The following is a 21,816-nucleotide window of genomic DNA, read 5'->3' as shown; positions in this document are numbered from 1 at the left end:
GAGAGCAGAAGTTCTTCCTTCTCCCAGATTCCACAGTGCTGAGCATAACTATTACACACCGAGAAAATTCCCATTCATCTGAATTTATGGAATCTCTATATCCCTTCCTTCGGAGGAGTCACGCGGTCTCTCAACTTCAACTGATTCTTTCCGTGTGTAAAATCTGGGGGATTTCCAGCTGCTTCCAGAATGCCTCTATTTCAATAACCTACTTTCATTTCAAATTCCAAAAGGCTAAAGTTGAAGTAATCCTGCTTCCTGTTTCCTTTTTGTTAAAGGCTAAAGTGAGTTGTGTCTCCCTCCCAATTCATCTGTTGAACGCCTAGTACCTTACAAAGTGGCCGTATTTGAGACAGGGATGATATTTAGAGACCTTAAAAGGTCTTTATGAAGGTAAAATGAGGTCATGTGATAGTTGTCCTTGCGGGAAGAGATTAGGACACACACGGAGAGGGGAAGACAGTGTGAAGACAGAGATGCCACCTACAATCCGAGGAGAGAGGCCGCAAAGGAAACTCACCCCGGTACCTTGATTTTGAACTTCCAGCTTCCAGAATTGTGAAGAAGTAAGTTCCTGTTGTTTAAGTCACCTGGTCTGTGGCACTTCCTATTCTTTAATTATTACAGCTTTTCTCAATTTACCGTTCTGTTCTGGCACTTGATCAGCGTTCTCTTGGGCCCGGGTGTTGGCGATCTCTTTTCTAGCACTCAGCCTCTCTTGTCATCATTAAATACTTGTTTTTGCTTTCTTCTGTTCCTTGATGGCTCTGCCATGCCCTGGCCCCTCCGCTTTGATTCTGCTCTTTCAACCCAACACATTTCAAACACAGTTCACAACAGACCTCGGCGTCTGGTTTCTCTTTTGCGATGCTCTGAGTGAATGCTCGACAACTGCACCGTGACTTTGCCCGTATTATCGTCTCTTTTGGGAACACCCTTTCTTATCATCTCTGGAGCCTGCTAGTTTGTCAACCTGGGCCTACAGTCCCAAATCTTCTCGCTGACCTTTCCTCTGACCCAAACTTCTGTCCTTGGTTCAACCTTGACTCGATCTCCAACTCTGTCGTTTTGTGTTCCCTACACCAGTTACCATTTAAAATATTACATTTATATCGATCATCTCCTCTGACCAAAGAGGTGCCTCTCCATATATCATACCAAATATTATAGGTGACAGATACTAAGTGTCATCAGAGGCTAAAGTTAGAGATTTTAGCTTAGTCTGTCTTTTACTAGCTCTGTATTTTTAGGACAATCCTGGAACATCTTCAGTCTCAACTCTAAAGTTAAGGTAATAATATTTAACTTCCTGTGAGTACTCCGAAAATAGATGAGTATTTGCTAGACTTCTAAGTTACAAAGACACATGTGTTGTATCTTCCTTCTTAAAGTTTTCCACCCATGCTGTCTTCATGGCCACCAGGCCTGTTTTCCCAATGCCTGGTAAACTCCTCAAGGGACCTAATCATGGGTAATGTATTCTTTCTGGCTCCTCAAGCAACGTGGCTGTTTAACAAACACTGAAAACTTAAAGACACTAACCCCTGAACGCACAGTAGTAGAAAAGCCTAATAAGTAGAGTGATTCCTGGGTCAGCTGATTGTGACATGGTTTTCTTACTCTTCATCATTGTTATGGCACATTGTTACAGGCTTATTGGGTCAATAAATTATATTGTCACCTTCCCCATGAGTGACCCTGCTTAGTGGAACCACAGTTATTTATTTCTCTAGGGCACAGTGGACATAGAAAAACTTTTCTGAGGAGACCAAAAGTCTGGAGATAAAGAGTTGAATCTAAAGGAAGGGAGGGGTTCTCATTTGGGAGAATATTTCAGTCAGGGGCTGATGAAGCTGGGGCTAAATGTTTTGTTCTCGAGTGTTTGGATGTCAGACAAGAACCAGCTGCGCCTCAGTGCAGTTTTGCCAAAGGCTAACTAACGTCTTTGAATTTGACTTTGGCAGCTATGCTTGGACGCTGTTCAGTCCTAAATGTTACGAACCATACTGTTGAAAGACATTGCTAAAAGTTAAAGATGTGAGTGTGTGTGAGAGTGAGTGTGAGTGTGTGAGTGTGTGATCGAGCCCTGGGGACTGGACTCAGGGCATTGTACCTCAGGGTCCTTGAAGTCTGATTTTAAATAGTTTTTATTTGTTTTTAATTAGTCAGGATATACATGTGCACAGATTTAAAACTAAAAGTCAACCAGGTGTGGGGCATATACCTAAAATCCCCCTACTCAGGCGGTTGAGGCAGCAGAATGCTAAGTTTCAGGCCAGCCTGACTATCCTAAAAAAAAAGCCTTTCCCTGCATTGTTCCTCTGTTCTCATTCACCTGGCCTCAGTCTTCCACATGCAAACCAATACTATCCAACAATAATACAAAAAGGTTGAGAATTAATAAATTACAAGTATTAAAACATTCTCTAAAAGCAACAGTGTGGCTACTTTAAGCAATCGATCCAGTAGTTCTGGAAGAAAATTTGGCGGAATACCTGACAATACACATTTTCCGACACAGCTGTTTTGACCCAGAGAAACAGGTGGGCAGCAGCACAGGTAGATGTGGCAGGGCACTCATTGCAGCCAGTTCTGAACACACTGGACACACGGATAAGGAACCGGCAACCTGTATTATGATGGAGCCACACATGGAGTACTTCGGAGACAATAAAAATGATTTTTACTGGCGGAGAGAGGCCTGTACACGTTACTGAATGAGCAAAAGCATTTTCAAAACAATCTATACAGCAGTGCTGCATATCTAAAATGTGACATGCAAAAACACAAATACATGCAAGCACAAAAACCTTTAAACACGTATGCGTACCTATTGAAAAACGTGCATGGAGGGAATACGAAATGTTAATAATTGTTTCTAAGTGATAAGAGTGTTGAGATTTAAAATTTTACTTTGTCATATTTTTAAACTAACTTTTTAGTTTTATTTATTAATTTGTGGTACTGGGGTTTGAACTCAGGGCTTGCAAAGCAGACACACTACCTCTTGAGCCTTGCCCCAGCCCTATTTCTTCCTTCCTTTCTTGTTTTCTTTCTTCCTTCCTTCCTCTCTCTTTCTCTCTCTCTCTCTCTCTCTCTCTTTCTTTGTTGTACTGGGGCTTGAACTCAGGGCCTCCACCTTGGCCACTCCACCAGCCTTCTTTTTGTAACAGGTTTTTTTCGAGGTAGGTTCTCTTGAACTATTTGCCTGGGCTGGCTTTGAACCTTGCTTTTCCTGACTAGCTAGGATTGTAGGTGTGAGCCACTGGTGCCTGGCTTATTTATTTATTTATTTATTTAGAGACAGGGTCTCGGTATGTTGTCCAAGCTGGTTTCAAACTTACAATCTTTCTGGCTCAGTCTCTGGGGTGCTGGGATTATAGGTGTGTACCACAATACCTGGTGGAAACTTTTTTGTTTTAAAAAATTAGTAGAATTCTAGTTTTCAAACTTTACCCATAAATCATTCTTTCAAGAATTTTTTGGTCTCCCCCTCTAGCTGATGTGAGGAAAGTCTGTCAACATTTTTTTTGGTGCCAATAATTATTTCTACACATTAAATACTTCTATTTCTGAAAGAAAATTTTATTTTATCAGCAAGAATTGGGTTCTATAAAAATAACAGTTCAAACAGGGAATACACTTCAGTGACTAGAAGATTAAGCAATTACAAGCCACAGGTAATTCTGTAGTGAATCAGTCTGCATAATTCTATATAAAAAAATTCCTAAGTCTTCTTTCTGCCTAAGGGAAGATGTGGCCTGAGAGAAGACAGGCTATGGTTTTGCTTGCCTTCATGTTGTGATTTAGTTAGAATTACATTCTGTAGATTTTTCCCTAGTGAACTGGCTGGTTTCAGGGCAATATAAAGGAAATGCACAGAGACAGAGGAGAACATGAATTCTCTAGGCACCATAGTACCTGCCCCTCTCCTAGTCTCAAACCCTCAGCTCCACGTGAACAGGTGCACAGGCTCTGTAACTCCATCACAAGATGGAGTCCCTTGCCTTCTTCTATACCAGCCTCTGTTCCTTGGCCTCCCAGGACATCTGAAAGCAAAGCCATCCTACCGAACACCTAGACAAAAATTACTTCTAAAATTGGATGAAAAGAATGGAGGAATGAGAACAGGATGGAAGGGATGAGGAGGAGTGACTTTCCTGTGACTTTTAGAGCTAGAGCCATGTTTCACACATACCGTAAGTAACTAAAATCTACAGAGTGCATGAAAGGGCTTTGAAATGGAATATTAACAGTCACTGATGAATTTAATCAATAATAATTATGTTGAAGTGTATGGAGAAGAAAAGTAACCTTTGTGACTTTGGAAGACTGTGTATATATGCGCACACACACATGGATTTTAAGACAAGGTCTCACTATGTAGTCAAGGCTTGTCTTGAACCTTCACCCTCCTGCCCTTGTCAACTGAGGACTGGGATTACAGGCACGGACAATCCTTAATCCTAAAGACACGTGGGTGAGCTGTAGACCCACTAGTTGGTATTCTTCAAGAGTACCGAGGACGTGAATGACAAAGGAAGCCTTGGGAACTGTCCCATGTCAGGGCCTAAGGAGCCATGACAACTAATTGTAGCCTGGGGTCCCAGCTCAGGTAAAGAGACATTAGTGAGGCAAAGTCTCTGGGGACAGCTGACGAAGGCTGATATGTAATTTTTTTTCAAGTACTAGGGATTGAACCCAGAACCTCTCACTTGTTAGGCAAGTGTTCTACCACTTGAGCCATACCTCAGCCCTTTTGTTTTTGTGGTTGAGATAGGGTCTCATTAACTCTCACTTCTAGCTCCTGAGTAGCTGGGATTATAGGCATGCCCCTCTGTGTCTGACATCCATAGGTAATTTTGGTGCCATTTTTCACTTTTTTACAAGCCTGATGTGTTATTTCAGACTAAAAAAAAAAGAGCATCACTTTAAAAAATAAGAAAAATCTGAATTTGCAAAGTGGTATTGTATACTGAGGGAATGAATGGTGAGACCCAAGAGCTGTGGAGAGGGTGTGGGAAGACTGGGCACGGGCAGGTGTTCACTGAGGCTAGGGTCATATGTGAGGGCTTAAGTGTCATATGCTAGAGGGTGGAGTTGTGAGTGCCATGGAACTGGACCCTCATGCAAAGTTGAGACGCGTTTGCTTCCACCAGTTAAGCAGAAAGAATGTGTTTTATTAAGTTGCATTCATTTGCATAAGATTACTTTCCAGTCTAAACAAATGCACTGCTGCACAGATGTAAAGTGGTGCACAGGAAATGCCTTTCAGAGTAAAGCACAGGTGTCATAAAACCAAGCCAGCACGGTGGCATTCACCTGTATTTCCAGCTGCTCGGGAGGCTGAGGTAGGAGGATCCCTGGGCCTCCTTGGGTTCAATCCTAGTGTAAGAAAGAGTGTGAAGAGAGACCTGGCATGGCCTGGTGACAAATGGGGTGTGGGAGAATTGGGTCGGACCAACCAGAAGGTTAGGGAGGGAGACACAGAACCAGAATGATTGAGTTATGCTTGGCTTTGGGTCTGGGGGAGTCTTCGTTCATTTGTCTGGTGTTTGTTTGCAGTGTGGGATCCTACCCAGGGCTCGTACGTGGTGGGCAACCACTCTGCATGGAGCTACGTACCCCTCTGCCCCCTGCCCTGTTTTGGGGTTACTGTTTGTTTGTTTGTTTTTGGAGAGGAGTCTGGCCATGTTGCCTAGGCTGTTCTCAAACTCGAGGACGCCAGGATTTGTGTCTTTTTTTTTCCCCCCTCAAGGGTTTTTGTTGCAAAAAACAAAAGTCCTGACTATCCTAAGCAAAGAGTATCATTGCTTCTGTACCTAGTGTGAATAGGATCGTTTTTCTCCTGAGTTTTATCACCTTTCCTGCCTTTTTAAAAGACTAATACTAGAGCTGAAATTCTGGTTCATCCAGAGTTCAGGTCAATGTCAGACATGGTAGTCTTTTTTTGTTTGTTTGTTTGGTTGGTTTTGGTGCTGGGGCTTTTGCATGTAGGCAAGTGCTCCACCACGGAGCTACAGCCCAGCCCAGACGTGGTAGTCTTAAGGCTGGGGGAATTAGCCCTACAAGCTTCTTATGTTGTGATTTGCCATGATTAGTCCAAGATTAGAGTGGGGACAGCCTGCCAGACACAATAGGACTTCTTACACATGGGTACTACTAAGGAGGAGGTCAAGAAAAGAAAGATTTTCTGGGGTTACTGATGATCTGAGTGTAAGTCCAGAATGAGTTAGACCAATCTGCATGCAATCCTCGTTGTTCCCCTTTGCCTTTTCCCTGGCACCGGTTAGGATAGACACTTCAGAAGGTGCTCCCCGGACTGGCTGGGAGTCAAAGGTTAAGCTAGAGCTTTCAGTCTCGTTCTCAGGAGTCACCAGACTCTCACTTCCAAATTTGAGCTGGTTTTACTCCCACATTTAAGGCACCAAATATTGCCTCACCTGAGCCTTTTATGATGAGAATATAACATTTTAAAAGAAAATAATATACGTTTTGAATATCTGCTAAATGATTTAGTCATTGAACTTTTGAGGGCAGTATTACAATTAAATAGCATAAGAATTGGACTATATATGTAAGTACATCTTCATTCTTTGTTATTTAACTCTAGAATAGTTAAGGGCTCTGTTTAAATATATACTCGATTCATTAGCAAATATTTTCAGCATTTTAATATTTTCCCTAGAACTTTTCCATGTGTTTTATTGATTTCAAGGTAGCTGTTAAATTTTAAATAGTACATTAAAATTATGTGTCCAACAGAGATGAAAACCATTGTTTGGTTGCTGGTATATAACTAAGAGATAAATATAAACAATGTTTTGGCGATGAAAGTATTATCTTTATCTCTCAAAAAAGCCTATTTTTGGGGGGAGGGGGGAGGGTGGAGAAATGACCCAAACAATGTATGCACATGTGAATAAATAAAAAAAAAGCCTATTTTTCTTTTTTAGTGTTTGGTAACCCCATTAGGGTTAATGGATGTTCTAAACAACCTTGAGCCATTTGGAACAGTGATTTTAAACAACACTATTTATCTTTTACAAAATAAACACTCCAGTGGCCTGCACTTCTCTCTCTAAGCCAATGTATTCTGGAAAGAATTCAGTCATGGAAAGCCCATTATCTCCAATTTGAAGAAAATGATTGTTAAAGCAGAAAGTAATACTTGATTTTTTTGAAAAAGAGTTTTTTAAATTTCCAAATTTTTTCAAAAACTATCTTAAGTTACTGTGTAGCATTTATCCTATGACTAACACTATAAAGCAATAGGTTTACTATTAATCTGTCTTACGTTTAGAGTTGTAATTCTCAAACTCAATCAAACTTCCCTTAAGAGGAAGAAAATCATTTTTGAGGAACTCAGACTTGAGGTATGTCATTGTAATTGCTATGACAGTTTTTATATGTTTATAGTTAAAATGCCCACATGAAAGCTAAATATATTTGCATATTAAATACAAGCAAAATTACATAGGCAATACAATTAAAATTAATATTAATTTGCTGGATATTTTGCTGGAATTGAAGAGCATAGGCTGAGGTTAATAATGGAAAGATTCGGTCACTTTTTTACTTGATATTATTTATTTTGAGCATAGTACAGTAGATTATCATCTGAATGACTCATTAACATTGCTGATTATTTCTTTAGATTTTTAAAAAGTGACTACAGTTGATTGGCAGACCAATCAATTTAATTGTTTCTCTGAAAATACAAGAGGGAGACTCCCACTGAAGCCTCTCCTGGTCTACGTGCTTTTGCACATAGTGCTGGTACAGTGGCAAGTTGGTGAGTAAGCTGGATAGGCTGGGCAGGTGCTTTAGACTCATGTATGTCTTTTGAAGTATCCACCCTGTAAAAACTCCTGCCCCAACACAAATCTCTATTCCAACCACTGTGAACTCTGTTTCCTCAGCAAACTAAAGTTTCATTTGTCACATTTGGCTCCACTGAAACCTTTTCACGTCTGAGTCCCCCTAAATTATGTTCTCAATTAAATGGTGCTTTATTTTTCTACACTTGTTCAATCTCACAGTATGAAACCAAACCTTGACTTAATAAATATCCTAAGAAATCAAAGGCCTTTTCATGAGATTGTCTTGTAATTGTAAATTATGACTGCAAGATAGAAACTAGTTTTATCTTTATAACTTCTAGAGAAAATTCAAATTGAGAATTGAATTTTCCAAATCACTCATCAGTGATGAAGGACATTTTGGCTTTAGGATTTGTAATTCTAACAGAATTTAGACATGCTTATTAATATAGTGAGTCAAACCATGTCACTTTTGATGAACATATGACACAATTGGATTGGTGTCACAGGCAATGGCACTATTTGGAAATAGCATAGCCTTCCAGATGACACAGGATATACTTTTTATTAAAAATTTAAAGCTTGCCATAAAATAGAAGGAAAATTGGAAAGAAGAAAAATTAAAATGTGGTAGAATGAAGGGTCTCCTGAGGTCTGATTGGTTGAAGTCCTGGATTTCATCATGCAAACAAAATATCCTTGAAAATTACAATGTGCTTTACAAATGCCAATCCTGTTATTATTAGGAAAGAAATCTAATTGGAAAAATCTGGATTTAGTATATTATTCACAAGATTGGATTATGTCTACACAGCAGACAGAAAATTCCCACAGCGAAGGTCATTAATCAGTGTTTTAGAAAAACAGCTGCTGTCACTCCATTGGCAAGAGCACGCAACAGCCTTGTTCCTTTGTAGATGTACTCAGGGGAAGTCTGAGCTTGGTTCTAAGGGTTCTGTGTGGCCCGTGTGTGTGCGGGGACTGGGGAAGGAGGTGATGAATGGGGAGGGACAGGAGCCTGTCTCTGTGAAAGAGGCTGGAGATTTGATTTGGGGCCTGGTTACCTGGGGCCTCATGGGACAGAGGGGCCTGGAAAAAGAGCAGTAGGTGAGAGGCGTGCCTAAGGTGGAGGAGTCCCAGCTACTGACTCCACTGCTTCTGTGGCACTGCTCTAAATAATATTTAACCTCGTGGCAAAAATCACATTCCTTCCAGAAGGATGCAGTTTTCATCACATGGACACTGACTGACAGGTACCATTTGTGGTTCAAAGAGAAGAAAACGCTGGAACTGCATTTCCACACGTGGAAGGTCCCTTTTTTCTCTGTACCTGCGGTAGCCCTCACCAGTGACCCTGAAGTGTTTAGATCAGTCAGAGTGAGGTAGGAGTCATCTTTATCCCTTGGCTCCATTTTCTGAAGTGCTAAGGTCATTTTCTAGTGGTTAACGCTCACTTTTGGACATGATCATCAATCAGTTAGTCCAGTTGGAATGAAGTCTTGGCGTTATAACAGGATCATATTTACACCTACTTCAGTTTCCAAAACTCAGCCAACTGAGAGAAAATATTTTGACCGGGAATTTCAATGGGAAAGCCAAAATCTAGAGTGAAAACACATTTTCTGTGGATGATTACATCATAAGGCATTGACAGCCCTTCTGGAATTAGGGAGAATTGTAAGAGTTCAACTTAGTTCAGCGAGGTGTGGAGTGTCTGTTCCGCACCAGGGACCGAGGGGAAGGCAGGGGCATAAGAACAAATGAATGTGGCAGTCATTTTGATTTCAAGGTACTCACAGTTCACGAACTGGTCTCCTACTCAAAATTCACATACTCAGAGTAGTCTGAGCCCAAAGAGAGCAACAACTTATGTTGCTAGCTGGATTTCTGTGAAATGGCTAATCCACTTTAGAAGTTCTCATTTAGCAGGTCGAACCTCCATTGCGTTGAAACTGTCACCAATGATGAGGCAAAAGCTAAAATTGTGTTTGATGGCACTTCCTTGGTTACTTAGTTTCTTTTCTTAGTCTCCCTTTCTGCAAATCGGTTCCTTCACACACGAAAAAGATGCTTTTTGGTGGATGGGTCTTGCACAGTGGATTTCAGTCCCACTTAAATTCAAATAGAGAAAGAACAGCAAAGGATGTTGTATTAAATTGTTAGGCACCAAACTGGACTGTGCTCTGATTTAAAATAGGTTTTTCTTATAACCTTTGGATGTTCTGAGCTGGCATGAATAATTAGTACTGTAATAAAAGTAAATTTTGTCAAAAAAGTTAATCTGACACAGAGCAATTTGCCTAATGTAGTGCATAGTACAATTATCTATGTTAGAAATGTCTTTAAGATATTGGGGTGTCACAAGAGAGATGACACTAATCAGAAGTCAACAGCCAAGGCAAAATTTACTTCTGCAGAAGGGTGCACACCAGGAAGTCTGGGAGGCATGCACACCGGCAGGAAATCCGAAGGGGTTCTATCTGATGCCATTCTGTCCCTCCCCTGCCCTGGACTGGGCAGGTTTTGGGTTCACATCTATGAGGCTGGCTAATTAGAAAGGCAGGTTGGGAGGGGGCTTTGGGAACAAAGAAGTTTAAAAATTCCAGGGAAACAGTAACTGTTTTAGGTTATCAGCTCTGGAACCAGGGCATCTAGTGGAATTCGCCTCCTCCTCCTCCTCTCTTCTTTCTTCTCCTCCCTCTTCTTTCTTCTTCTTCCTCTTCTTCCTCCTCTCTCCTCCCCAGCTGAGGATAACATTCTTTTATCTTAATAGAAACTTTTATCAGATTAAACCGAGTCCATGAAGCAAGTATATGGGAAGCGAGTTAGTAAGGCGGTTAATTACTGATTAAACTCTTTGACAGATGTAAGCTGATCTTACATCTGTAAATGGTAAGTGGTAGTCATCAAAACCAGCATGTCAAATTGTTTTCATATAGCTAAACCCAGGTGGTGTGTTTTTACTGAACTCCTTTTCAGGCTCTAGATGGCCACCAGAGTGAGCAGTGTTGCTGCACATATGCTCGTTTCCGCTCACCCTGCCCTCGCTGCCCTCGCCATATGGATAAACTGGGTTCTGCTGCATGTGGTTCTGTCCCCTGGCTCACCTTCCACAGGAGCTCAGCAGACACTGAGCAACGTCAAGAGAGAAGGCTAACCTCGTGCATCCAGCTTCTTCCCGCCGCTCTCTCCCATGTGCGTCTGGGGTGCTGATAAGCTCCAGGTTGGACACACTGTGCCTCGGAGGGTCAGGTGACCCCTGACAGGGTGAATTTCACTGGCAAATGGGGGTGAGAATTTAGACAAAGCCTAATGAAAAGATCCTTTCTTCATGGCACCTGAGATGTTCAGGTACAAGGCAGACAGACAAGGAAGAGGAGCTGGGTGGTCAGGAAGAGCTCCTGTCACAGGCCAGGGACTGAAGTGGCAGGGGACATATGAGTGTGTTTGCTTCTCAGGAAACCTCCCCACTGCGCCTTCAGCACCCCTCCTCCGAAGTCTCCTCTTCTATCACAGTATTGGAAATTCTGTCTTGTGTCTGATGGGGAGAGAAGGGAGAGGGCAGAAAACCCTCCTCAGCACAAGACAGGCAACCACTGTCTTGAATCTGACCATTTTCCACCTGGACTAGGTATTCCTTTTTTCCTTTTTCATGTGCTTGGTCATATGATGTCACTGCATAGCTCAGAATGATGTGTTGACAAACACATCACTGCATGGGAGTAGATATTCTTGAGCAATGTTTTATTCCCCTTTTTTTCAACTTATATAAATGCTGAATTGTATGAGTCAGAGTCCAACATGAGACAGATGGCATATTTAAAATAGGATAATTCAAGGATTTTTTTTTTTGCCATGATTACTTACAAAGGTGTGGAAGTACGGGATCACAAGGGAGGGCCGGCTAGAAGTCAGGACATTCTGTCTGTAGGTGTGAGGTAGAGGGAAGGGGACTGTGACCAGACCCTAAGACTCACAGCCTGCAAGAGGGCAGCCATGGGAGTAAATGTCCTGATGTCACTTCTGCTGTCCTTCCCACCTCCATTTGGGGCCCTAGTGGACTGAACTTAGTTGTAAGCAAAAGGCACAGAAAACCACTTAATGTGTTTCATTCAACACAGGACCAGAGAGCAGGCAAGAGGGACACAGTGGCTTTAGGAGAGGAGAGGGGAATGGAAAATGCCCGGCACACACATGTTCTCTCTTGTGACCTGCTTCTTCAAGTTGTGGAGTGTCATTCATGTCAAGGCAGTTACTTCAATGGCCGTCCATTCATTTGCACTGCTTCTGGTTTTTAGTGCTTTCTTTCACTGTATGAAAAGATCACAGCTTATATATCCATTTTCCTCATGGTGGATAGCTTCCAGTGTTTTGTTATTTTGATATTTCCATTTTTGTTGATGTTTTCAATGTTATGCACAAAAATTTCCTTTGGAGACTGTACTTAGAGAATTACTGTACTGACACAAAGGGTTATGGACCTTCAAACTGACCAGTGGCACCAAGTTGGTTTTCAAAGTAGTTGCATTATCACTTCTAACCTGGAATATGTGAGTCCCTTGTTGACAATCAGCATTTTCAAACTTTAAAAGTTTTGTCCATCTGGTGGGTGTAGAGTGGGATCTCACTGTGGTTTTGATTTGCTTTTCCCTAATTACCAGTGTGGTCAAGCATGTTCTCATATACTATTTGTCATTATGTGACTCTGTCGTGAAATACCCAGTCAGGTTTTATTTGCCCCTGTCTCTTCCGTTGTGTTGCTATTTTTCTTATTAATTTTGATCTGAAATGAGTTCTGTGTTAGCTATATCTTTCCTCATTTTGCAGATACTAAAAATGTATCCATACATACTTTTTAAAGTTCTTAATTTTAATGGAATAAAAATCATCAATCTTTTTATATTCCCCCCACTCCGTATTTCCCTCTTGTATAATCTCTTTTTTAGCTTATGATTTTAAAAAAAGTGTTCAAGGTATACTGAAGTCATGTATGGAATTATCACAATGAGAAAATAACATAAAAATTCAAAAAGTGGCTGAATATATATAACACAAAATTTCGCACGTTAACCATTCTAAGTTTGATGGCATTAAGTTCAAATTATCATGCTGCCATCACTGCTATCCATCTCCATAACTGTTTGTTGTTTCCCCTTAATATATTTTTTCTTTCTTCCTTCCTTCCTTCCTTCCTTCCTTCCTTCCTTCCTTCCTTCCTTCCTTCCTTCCTTCCTTCCTTCCTTCCTTCCTTTCTTTCTTTCTTCTTTTTTTGTTGAGATGGGTCTTGCCATGTTGCCTAGGCTGGCTTTCAGTTCCTGGGCTCAAACCATTCCCCTACTTCAATCTCCTGTGTAGCTGAGACTCTGAGTATGCCATGTGCCCGGCTCTTCTTTTGATGTCTTGTTTAAGTAATTCTTTGCTACATAAAGAACATAAAAACCATGCAAATATTTGTTCTAAAGTCTTATTTTTTGATTTTCTGAAGTAAGTCTTTAACTGTCTGGAGGTGATTTTTTTGTGTAGTGGATGATAGAGAATAAAGTCCCCCCAATAGATAGCAGCATCATTTCGAATTATCCATCTTTTCACCACCACAGCGGATCCATCACACTCCAGGCTTCTTTATAGGCGTGGGACCACTTGTGGCTTCTCTGTTCTTTTGCACTGATTTATTGATCCTTGTTCCAGTATCATAGCATCTTAGATATTATGGGATTATAATAAGGCTTTCATTGACCTAAAATGCTTTCTTCCAAAGACATACAGGACTGAATCTCCAGTTTTCTTTGGCTCTGCTTCATGGTCACATTCCTAGCCAGTTCCTTCTAAAATCTCAATGCTTCCTCCAAAAACTTTACATCCTTCCTGTCTTTTGAGTTTTTAGTCTAGCAGTTACGTGAGTTATCATCTTACAGTGATGTGTATATTACTTAGCTTATTCTCTTTTCCTCTAGAGTATAAGGGTTTTGAACATTTGGCTTTCATCACTCTTGCGTCCCCAGAAAACATTGTCTGGCACGTAGTATGTACTCAAGTGGTATTTCTGGATCTAGTCACATATTGTTGGTGTTTGGAAGGCTGCTCCTTCCCTGAGGACCTTTGAAGAGAAGGCTTCCTCTGAAGCTCTCTTGTTCTTTGCTGATAAACTAATGAAAGTTGTCAAAGTACAGAAAGAATGAGACAGTTGCTTTAGGTTTCTTTCTTAGCCAACTCCCAGAGGTGGGCTGTGGAGTGGGGAGGGTGGAGGGAATGGAGGTTGGCCAGTTTGCCTTGACTTTTATGGGTCGGCCAACCTGCTGGAAAAGCTTCCTGTCCTCTGCTTTCCATGGCAATGCTCACTTAGTGAAGAAACTCACCACACCCTTGGTTTTTAGGACAGAACACCCTGCCCAGGGGAAGAAAGAACAGGCACTTTTATATACTAAGCATGGCAACTAAAATCCCAACTGTGTGACACACATAGGACACAAGTCCTACAGCTGTGGAGGCATCTCAGGGTCAGTTCTATCGGGAGCAGACCGTCTGCAGCTGATACTGTCCAGGGCAGGCTCTGAATTGAGCAGTGATGGCTCATGGAAATGCTGCCAGAAAAGGTACTCTGTGCTTTATTACAGGATAAACGGGGGAGCCAAGTCATTCTGGAAAGAATGTGTATGAAGTTTTCAGATGAGGACTTGACGTTTTTTAGGTTGGAGTCACATTTGATTCAAACCATCTGTTTAATGTGAAGCTGAACCCAGCACTCTTTTCATACTCACAGTATTCATCAATCCTTTTCCATAAATACTTGTTAAAGGTCCTTAAACAGGGGTCACAAAATGACACAATCAGCCCTGTTTTTGGGATGCTTTGGTTCAGTGAAAGTAAAATTGTGTTTATGTGTGTTTCCTTCCTCTTGGTTGTGAGGTCAGTGCCTATAATTTATAAGGATCTTGGTTGCCAGAACTGAGCATTGTGTCAACCTGTTTTTATTGATCAAATTAACATACGGAAGAGCTAACAGCAATTTACTGCAAATGGTGCTGAAATGTGTAACTATTGTGCATTGCTGCTGCTGTGACATGTAGGTCCATCTTCACAGTGAGGTAGAAAAAATCATATAATTCTGGAATAGCTGAGAGGTACAGGCTGTTTTGTTACCTGAGATTTAAGATGGACTTTTAATATGCTATAAAAGCAGCTTTTACGTGACATTCCAACATTTTGGTAATGTTAAATATGAATGTATTTTTCCAAATTTTCTGAGTTGGTCATAAAAATGTCATCTGTTAGTTCGAAAGATATTGTAGAAGGTACTTTAGGAGTCACAGAGGCAAAGCCTTGTCCAAAAAGCTTAAAATCAAGTAGTGGCTGGAGGTGTGGCTCAAGAGAGGTAGAGCGCCTGCCTAGCAAGTGTGAGGCCATGAGTTCAAATCCCAATACAGCCAAAAAATAAAACGAAAAAAAGATCAAGTCGTGCTGGTCTTCCTAACTGACTGCGCAGGATGCTCACACGAGCCTTCGAGACACTTGCCTAAAACTGGTCGCAGGTGCTTTTATTTGAGAAGATAACCGATGAAACTCTTCAGTGTTCATGTTCTCAAAAGATTAAGACCCTCTGTACTCAACTAGAGGAAAAAGAAAAAAAAAAAAAGACACCTTTCATGACTGCAAGGTAATTCTGTGAATATTTTACATGCACAATTTCACGCTTTTTCATCAAATCTGAAGACTTTTTTTCCTCTTTGTGATTTCATTTCTATTCCTTATGCACAGGCCAGGCTTCTCTGCAGAAGTCCTAGTTCTAAGGCAGTGCACACGTTTTTGGGTGTCTTCTTTGGACCAGGCGATGTCAACTCGGTGTGACACAGGGAGGGAGTAAGGTGTCACCTTGGCGGAATAAGGTGGCGCCTGGAACCGGGACAGGGTCTCCAGTGTGCAACCGTGCCTGTCACTTACCACCCGGCCTGCTGTCACCTGTAACACGGGGCTGATACAACCAATCTCAGTGGTTCTGAGAACCTCTGAGGACGTGTGCTGGCACAAAGGACAGCCACAGCCTCGTCCACGTCGGTGGCTCTGTGACGCCTGACATTGTTTCAGAGCATCGTCTGCAAGGACCGCCTTCGTGCAGGCGGCGCGCCAGCCAGCGCCAGGCGGCGGTGAGCTCACGTGCAGCTCCGCACCCGGGCAGGTAGCGCCCCCCAGCGGCCTTGGTGCAGCTCCGCACCCGGGCAGGAAGCGCCCCCCAGCGGCCTTGGTGCAGCTCCGCACCCGGGCAGGAAGCGCCCCCCAGCGGCCGCGGTGCAGCTCCGCACCCGGGCAGGTAGCGCCCCCCAGCGGCCGCGGTGCAGCTCCGCACCCGGGCAGGAAGCGCCCCCCAGCGGCCGCGGTGCAGCTCCGCACCCGGGCAGGAAGCGCCCCCCAGCGGCCGCGGTGCAGCTCCGCACCCGGGCAGGTAGCGCCCCCCAGCGGCCTTGGTGCAGCTCCGCACCCAGGCAGGTAGCGCCCCCCAGCGGCCGCGGTGCAGCTCCGCACCCGGGCGGGAAGCGGCGGTGCGCGCGCCCCTGTCTAATGGAACAACGACGGGGACCTCGCACGCTGACGGGCTTTGCAAAGCGCAGCCCGACGGCCTGCTGAGGGGTTGCTGGGAGTTTAAAGAGGGCAAAGCGCCCCCGAGAGTGAGCCAGGAGCGTTTTCGCGCGCCGTCCCAAGATGGAAAGCGCCACATTTCCCTCACCGGGTCGGCTCGTCCTTACTGTCCCCAGACTAAGTTACAGGGACTCAGTGATCAGTATGGAAAATTTTGCCGCTAGCAACCTAGTTTCAACGGTGAAAAGCAGAGGACACACACGGGAGGGACATCTTGCGATTTGGACCCCCGCAACAGCCCCACACACCCAGTTTCAGAAAAATTCACGCGGCGAAAGGCATGGAAACCCGGGATCCAGAGGCGCCGCATCGCGCACGCGCAGGCCCGCGGGTGGGCGCGCCGGTCGGTCACGTCACTTCCGCTTCCGGCCCCAAATGAAATCTCCCGCCGCTGGGGCTGGGCGGCTGTCAGCGCTGGTTCGTTTTCGCGTTCGGGGGCTTGCAGGTGAAAGGGGCGGCGGATTGGGTTAGGACGGAGGGCAGTCCTGGCGGCCGAGCTCGCGAGGTCGTGCGAGGCACTTGCGTTTCTGTCAGGGGGCGGCCTGGCGGGCGGGGGCCGGGTTGCTTGTTTGGGACCGAGATGCGGTGCCGGAAGACTTGGGGGGTGAGAGGGAGCTGTCGTAAGGCGCTGGCGGATGCTTCCTGAAAGGAGATCCGCAGGGCTGCGTCCACGAGACAGTTGTCCTCTTTCCCAGAATCACAGATAGGAAGTCTCTCACCTAGGCGGGACCCCCTTTCCTGCGATTTGGGACTGCGGCCCATGTAAAACCGCATCCTGTCTTGGATGGAAGGGCGGCGATGCCCCACGTCCCCTGGCTGGCATGCCGCGCCAAGTTGGGACCACACCTGCATCTTCCTAGCTCCTCTCCTCTTAAAACGCCACAGGTGTATTTAGAAGACTGGAAGTACAGGACGACACCCAGATGGAGTCACTTTTAACAGTCTGTGCACGTGAATCATTTTTCTGTGTGTTTTTTTTTTTTTTTTTGTCTGTTGTTCTCAACTCCATCATTTTAACATTTTTGCGGGCTCCCGTGCGAAGGTGACCAGGATGCAGTTTTCCGGAGGAATGCGTAGGAAGCTGAGGTTGGCAGGTGACCAGAAGAGCGCTTGTTACCCTCACAGCCTTCAGTTCTACTTGCAGCCGCCTTCTGAGAACATATCTCTGATAGAGTTTGAAAGCTTGGCTATTGACAGACTTAAATGTAAGTGATACTTAAGTTAGAATGTATATCGTTTTGAAAAGCACCACTGTTAATTTGTGGGAGTGAAGGAAGACGGGTTATCGCCTTCATTCAGCAGTCAATTCAAATATTTGTTGAGGATTTGCTGTTGAGGATTTGTTATTTATTGCAAAGTGCATATTTATTGAGCACTGCTATATTCTAGTTGGCGGGGAGTTTGAGATGAATAGTGTAAGTCCTATCTTTCTTGAAGTTGTAGGCTAGCATATAAAGAAAGACATCTGGAATAATCATAACTCAGTTTGAACTAGTCAGCACTAGTGCTATTGAATCAATGGGAGTAACTTAGTCTAATTAAGAAAGCCTTCTTAGAGAAGTTGAAATCTGATCTGGACCTTGAGAGAAAATTTCCAATACAGAAGTAATGAAGGGTTTTCCAAGGATGGAGGTGTGAGAGAGAATGCTGTGTTTGAGGGGACAGTGACAAGTTCAGTGTGACTGGAGAAGGCTGCGTAACTAAGACATGTGCCATGCTGATGGCACAGAATTGGAGTGAAAGAAGGATTTCGCTGCTGTGCTGGTGGCCTGCTTATCCTTCGTGTGTTGATGAAGAAAGGAGTGAACTTGACACGAACTGAAACAAACACTAGGACTATTTTCAGAGTTATCCAGGATACCCTGTGGGATCAGAAGGAGAAGTGAGGTACTGTTGTTCTTTCTCAGGGGAGCAGGTAGGAATTGCTAATACAGAGAGGAGGTACTCATTACCTGTTTGTTGCAACGGAAGAGTGAAGGCAAGGGAGAAGGAAATAGTGACAGCTTAGTCATATCAGCTGCTTCATAGGATTAAGTTGATGGTGGAAAGGTCCCTTGGCTTTGGGACTTTAGGGGTGAAATGGCAAGGTCCTGAACTAAGGTAGTGACATTGGCAGTGACAGGAAGAGAGAGACTGAAGGGATACTAAGGAGACATTGTTGGTAGGATCGTGAGGAGGGAGGGAGCAGGTGCAGGATGGATGAAGTTTCTGCTCAGATGATCTAGTGGGTGGAAAACCTGCTAATGGATGTGGAGGTGACAGGAAGAGGAACAGGAGAAAGGGAAGATAATAGGTTTGACTACCATAGTAAGGAGGTACTTCTGGAACATGGGTTTACGTTTAGGAGGCAGTTTAGAAGATTTTCATCTGAGGAAGGGTTGATAAGTGACTTTAGGGATCTCTGAGCAGTTCTCAGACCTTTTCAGGATGGTTCATGTGGATGACATGGCTCTGCTTCTTCAGTGTTGTCTTCTCTGCTTTATCAGGAAAGGAAGGCATGTGTTTCTATGAAGAGACTGCGCTGAGTAATTGAAGCAAACTGCCAGATAGGCTTCTCCATAAAGCGCCCAAACAAGGGGTGCTTAATTGTTTTGTTTTTTTTTTTTAAATCATACTGACTTTTCCATTCCTCAACAACACTGCTCAGTACAGCTGAGATTATGGCATTGTCTACCATCCTTTCCTGTTCTCTGCTTGAGAATCCCCGGTGTGGGGCATGAATATTTTCTGCACGTAGATGGAGATTATCCTCTTATAAAAATACATAGTTCATGTAACATACTGCAGAAAACTGTTACTAATTGTTCTAATTACTTGTTTTTATATTAATAGTAATTAGGGAATTGCTATCCATAGATTTTTGTCTTGGATTTGGTTTTTTATACTTGTATTTTCACTTTTTTTTTCCTTAGTGCTAAAAACAGTTGAAAATCTTGGTGTGAGCTATGTGAAAGGGACGGAGCAATACCAGAGTAAGTTGGAGAATGAGATTCGAAGACTCAAGTTTTCCTTCAGAGTAAGTAAAAGAGGAAAGTTCCTTCAGTTTGTACGTGCTCACATTAGTGAGTGCAGGTAGGGAAAGGTCTTGAATCAGGCACGGGCTTTCATGAAGAACAATGTCTGAACTGTGAAGGTGTCTGAATTCAGCCTTTTGGGGTGATTGACATGTGGTTAGATGATTTTGACATGGCAGGGTTTCTTCACTCTCAGGACTGCTGTACATTGTAGGATGCTCAATAGCACTCCATCTTTCACCCGCTGAATGACTCCAGATGTACCCTGTGTATTATGGGGTGCTGAGCACTGCTATTACATGTGAACTCCAAGAGCAGTTGTGGTTAGCAGTTCAGGTTGGGGATAGTAGGGAAGGTTTTCCAGAGGAGGTCATCCTGAACTGTACCTATATGTATATATATATATATATTTTTTGAGTCAGAGTCCAAGTTGGTCTTGAACTCAGAATCCTTCTGCCTCAGCCTCCTGAGAGCTGGGTTGACAGGCATGTGCCACCGTTTCTGGCTTGGAGCTTCATCATGACAGATGTGACCAGATTTTTATTCTGGGAGGATGATAGCCAACAGCAGATTGGAAGTCATGTCTGACAAGAGGAAAAACAGCTTGGAAATGGTGAGAGTCTGAATGAATGAGAAGGGGACTGAGCAAGAATGTATTAAGAAGGTAGAATCAAAAGATTTTAGTGATTTAATTACAAGGGAACAACAGAGAGAGAAGTTATGAATGACACCAGGTTTCTAGTTAGGACAGTTGAGATGTGGTATGCTGGAGGAAAAGAAAATCTTGGGACTAAGATGTTGAATTTCATTTTAGACATAACTTGAGGCACTTCATGGATAATTGGATGTAAAAGTGTGGACTTTGAAGGCATCTTTAGTGGGACTGTAGATTTAGGGGAAGTTGGTCTTGAACTCAGAATCCTCCTGCCTTAGCCTCCGGAGAGCTGAGGACACCCTAGGAACATAATGTGATGGAGGATAGGAAGTAAGGAATACTAATATTTAAGAGGTCTGGGAAGGAGATAGAGATGGAGCTTCCTGAGAATTAGGAGATGAGCCTGGATGGTGGCAGCATAGAAGTCAAAGAAGGATAGAGTTTCAGTAATAGTTGCTATATTTGTAATGATAATTTAGGATAACAGCAGCAGACTTTTGTATTACAGTTATTACATGCCAATTTTGTTCTAAGTGCATCGCATATTTTAATCCATGCAAGTCAAGTAACAGTGTTATGAGGTAGATGCTATTATCATCCCTGTTTCGTAGATAGGAGACTGTGTTACTTACTGATAGACTAAGTCACTTGCTCAAGCTTGTAAGGTGGTAAGTAGTGGAGGCAAGATTGAAATCCAGGCATTTTGTTTCTGTGGTTACACTCTCAACTCCCAATAGTTTCAGAAGCTTAAGTCAGATCATGAAAGATGGGTTGTACTGTGTCCTTTGGGTTTAGCAGCTGGATGGGCCTGGTAGAGAGGGACAGAGGCCAGAACAATGATAGGGAGTGGATGAAGGACAGAGGTGGGTTTGGGACATATACTGTTCTTAGAAGTTTAGCTAAAATAATGGGAGAAATAGAGCAGAATATGGAAGATGTTTTAGGGAAAAGACGTGTGTGTGTGTGTGTGTGTGTGTGTGTACATACATAATGGCAGGAGATGCTTAAATACGATTATAAGCTAAGCAGGAAGATCTATAATATTAGAGAGGGGAGCTTAAAGATATTTTGAGAGAGCATTAGATATACTCGGGTCCTTCAGAGGAAAGAATAAATGAGTTGGAGGGTTTAGATGTAGGAATTAGCTTTATGTACAAAGGAGAGGTTCTTTGTCCATGAAGATGGAAGGGAAGGCAATACACCATGTGGATGCTGGAGCTGAAGGATCTGCCTGGTGGACCTTATTTTCTGTAAAGTAGGTGAAGTCATCTGTTGAGAAAGAAAGGAAGGATGCCAGGGTAGGGTAATTGGTGAAGACTGAAACACTTTTTCTAAGAAGTGAGGAGGGTGGCAAATGTGTGACATTGAATCTCTGCTGCCTGCTCTCTGTGCTGTTGTTTGGATTTGGAATATCCGCTGTACCCATGTGTTAAAGACTTGATTCTTGGCTTAGTGCTTTTGGAAGGGAGTAGAACCTTTAAGCAGCGGGGCCTAGGAGGGGTTTTTGGTTTTTGGGAGCATCCCTTTTGTGGATTGTGGGAGCCTGGTCTCTTCCACTGTGAGGTGAGCAGCTTTGCTCTGGTATGTGCTTCCCACCATGATCTTTCTGCTTTGCCACAGACCCTAAAGCAGTGTGTCAACCAACCTTAGAATGAACCTCTGAAACTGTGAACCAGAAATGAATCTTTACTCC

At 43.2% G+C, this 21,816-nt stretch overlaps 1 protein-coding gene and 1 non-coding gene across 7 annotated transcripts in view; one reads left to right on the top strand and one right to left on the bottom strand.

The window, feature by feature from the left end:
- The first annotated feature begins 291 nt into the window (after nt 1–291).
- Nucleotides 292–21,816, top strand: part of Prim2 (DNA primase subunit 2) — a 243,906-nt gene continuing 222,381 nt past the window's right edge. For 2 of the 6 annotated variants that reach the window (XM_020160848.2, XM_020160844.2), the window contains exons 1-3: nt 16,820–16,899; nt 17,497–17,659; nt 19,367–19,470. In XM_020160848.2, the coding sequence (XP_020016437.2) occupies nt 17,506–17,659; nt 19,367–19,470 (258 nt within the window). In that variant the 5' untranslated portion in view covers nt 16,820–16,899; nt 17,497–17,505. Of the gene's footprint in view, nt 567–16,819; nt 16,900–17,496; nt 17,660–19,366; nt 19,471–19,930; nt 20,082–21,816 lie in introns of those variants that run through there. The other 4 variants (XM_020160845.2, XM_020160846.2, XM_074081821.1 and 1 more) reach the window with 4 other exon arrangements.
- On the bottom strand, nt 11,477–11,541 carry LOC141410564 (small nucleolar RNA SNORD63). The gene has a single exon (XR_012435410.1). It is a non-coding gene; the product is annotated as a small nucleolar RNA SNORD63 (small nucleolar RNA).

This window comes from Castor canadensis, chromosome 8 (genome assembly GCF_047511655.1).
Source record: "Castor canadensis chromosome 8, mCasCan1.hap1v2, whole genome shotgun sequence".
NCBI classification, from domain to species: Eukaryota; Metazoa; Chordata; class Mammalia; order Rodentia; family Castoridae; genus Castor; species Castor canadensis.
The sequence above is the reverse complement of the archived record's forward strand: the minus strand, read 5'-3'. Positions and strand labels throughout refer to the sequence as shown.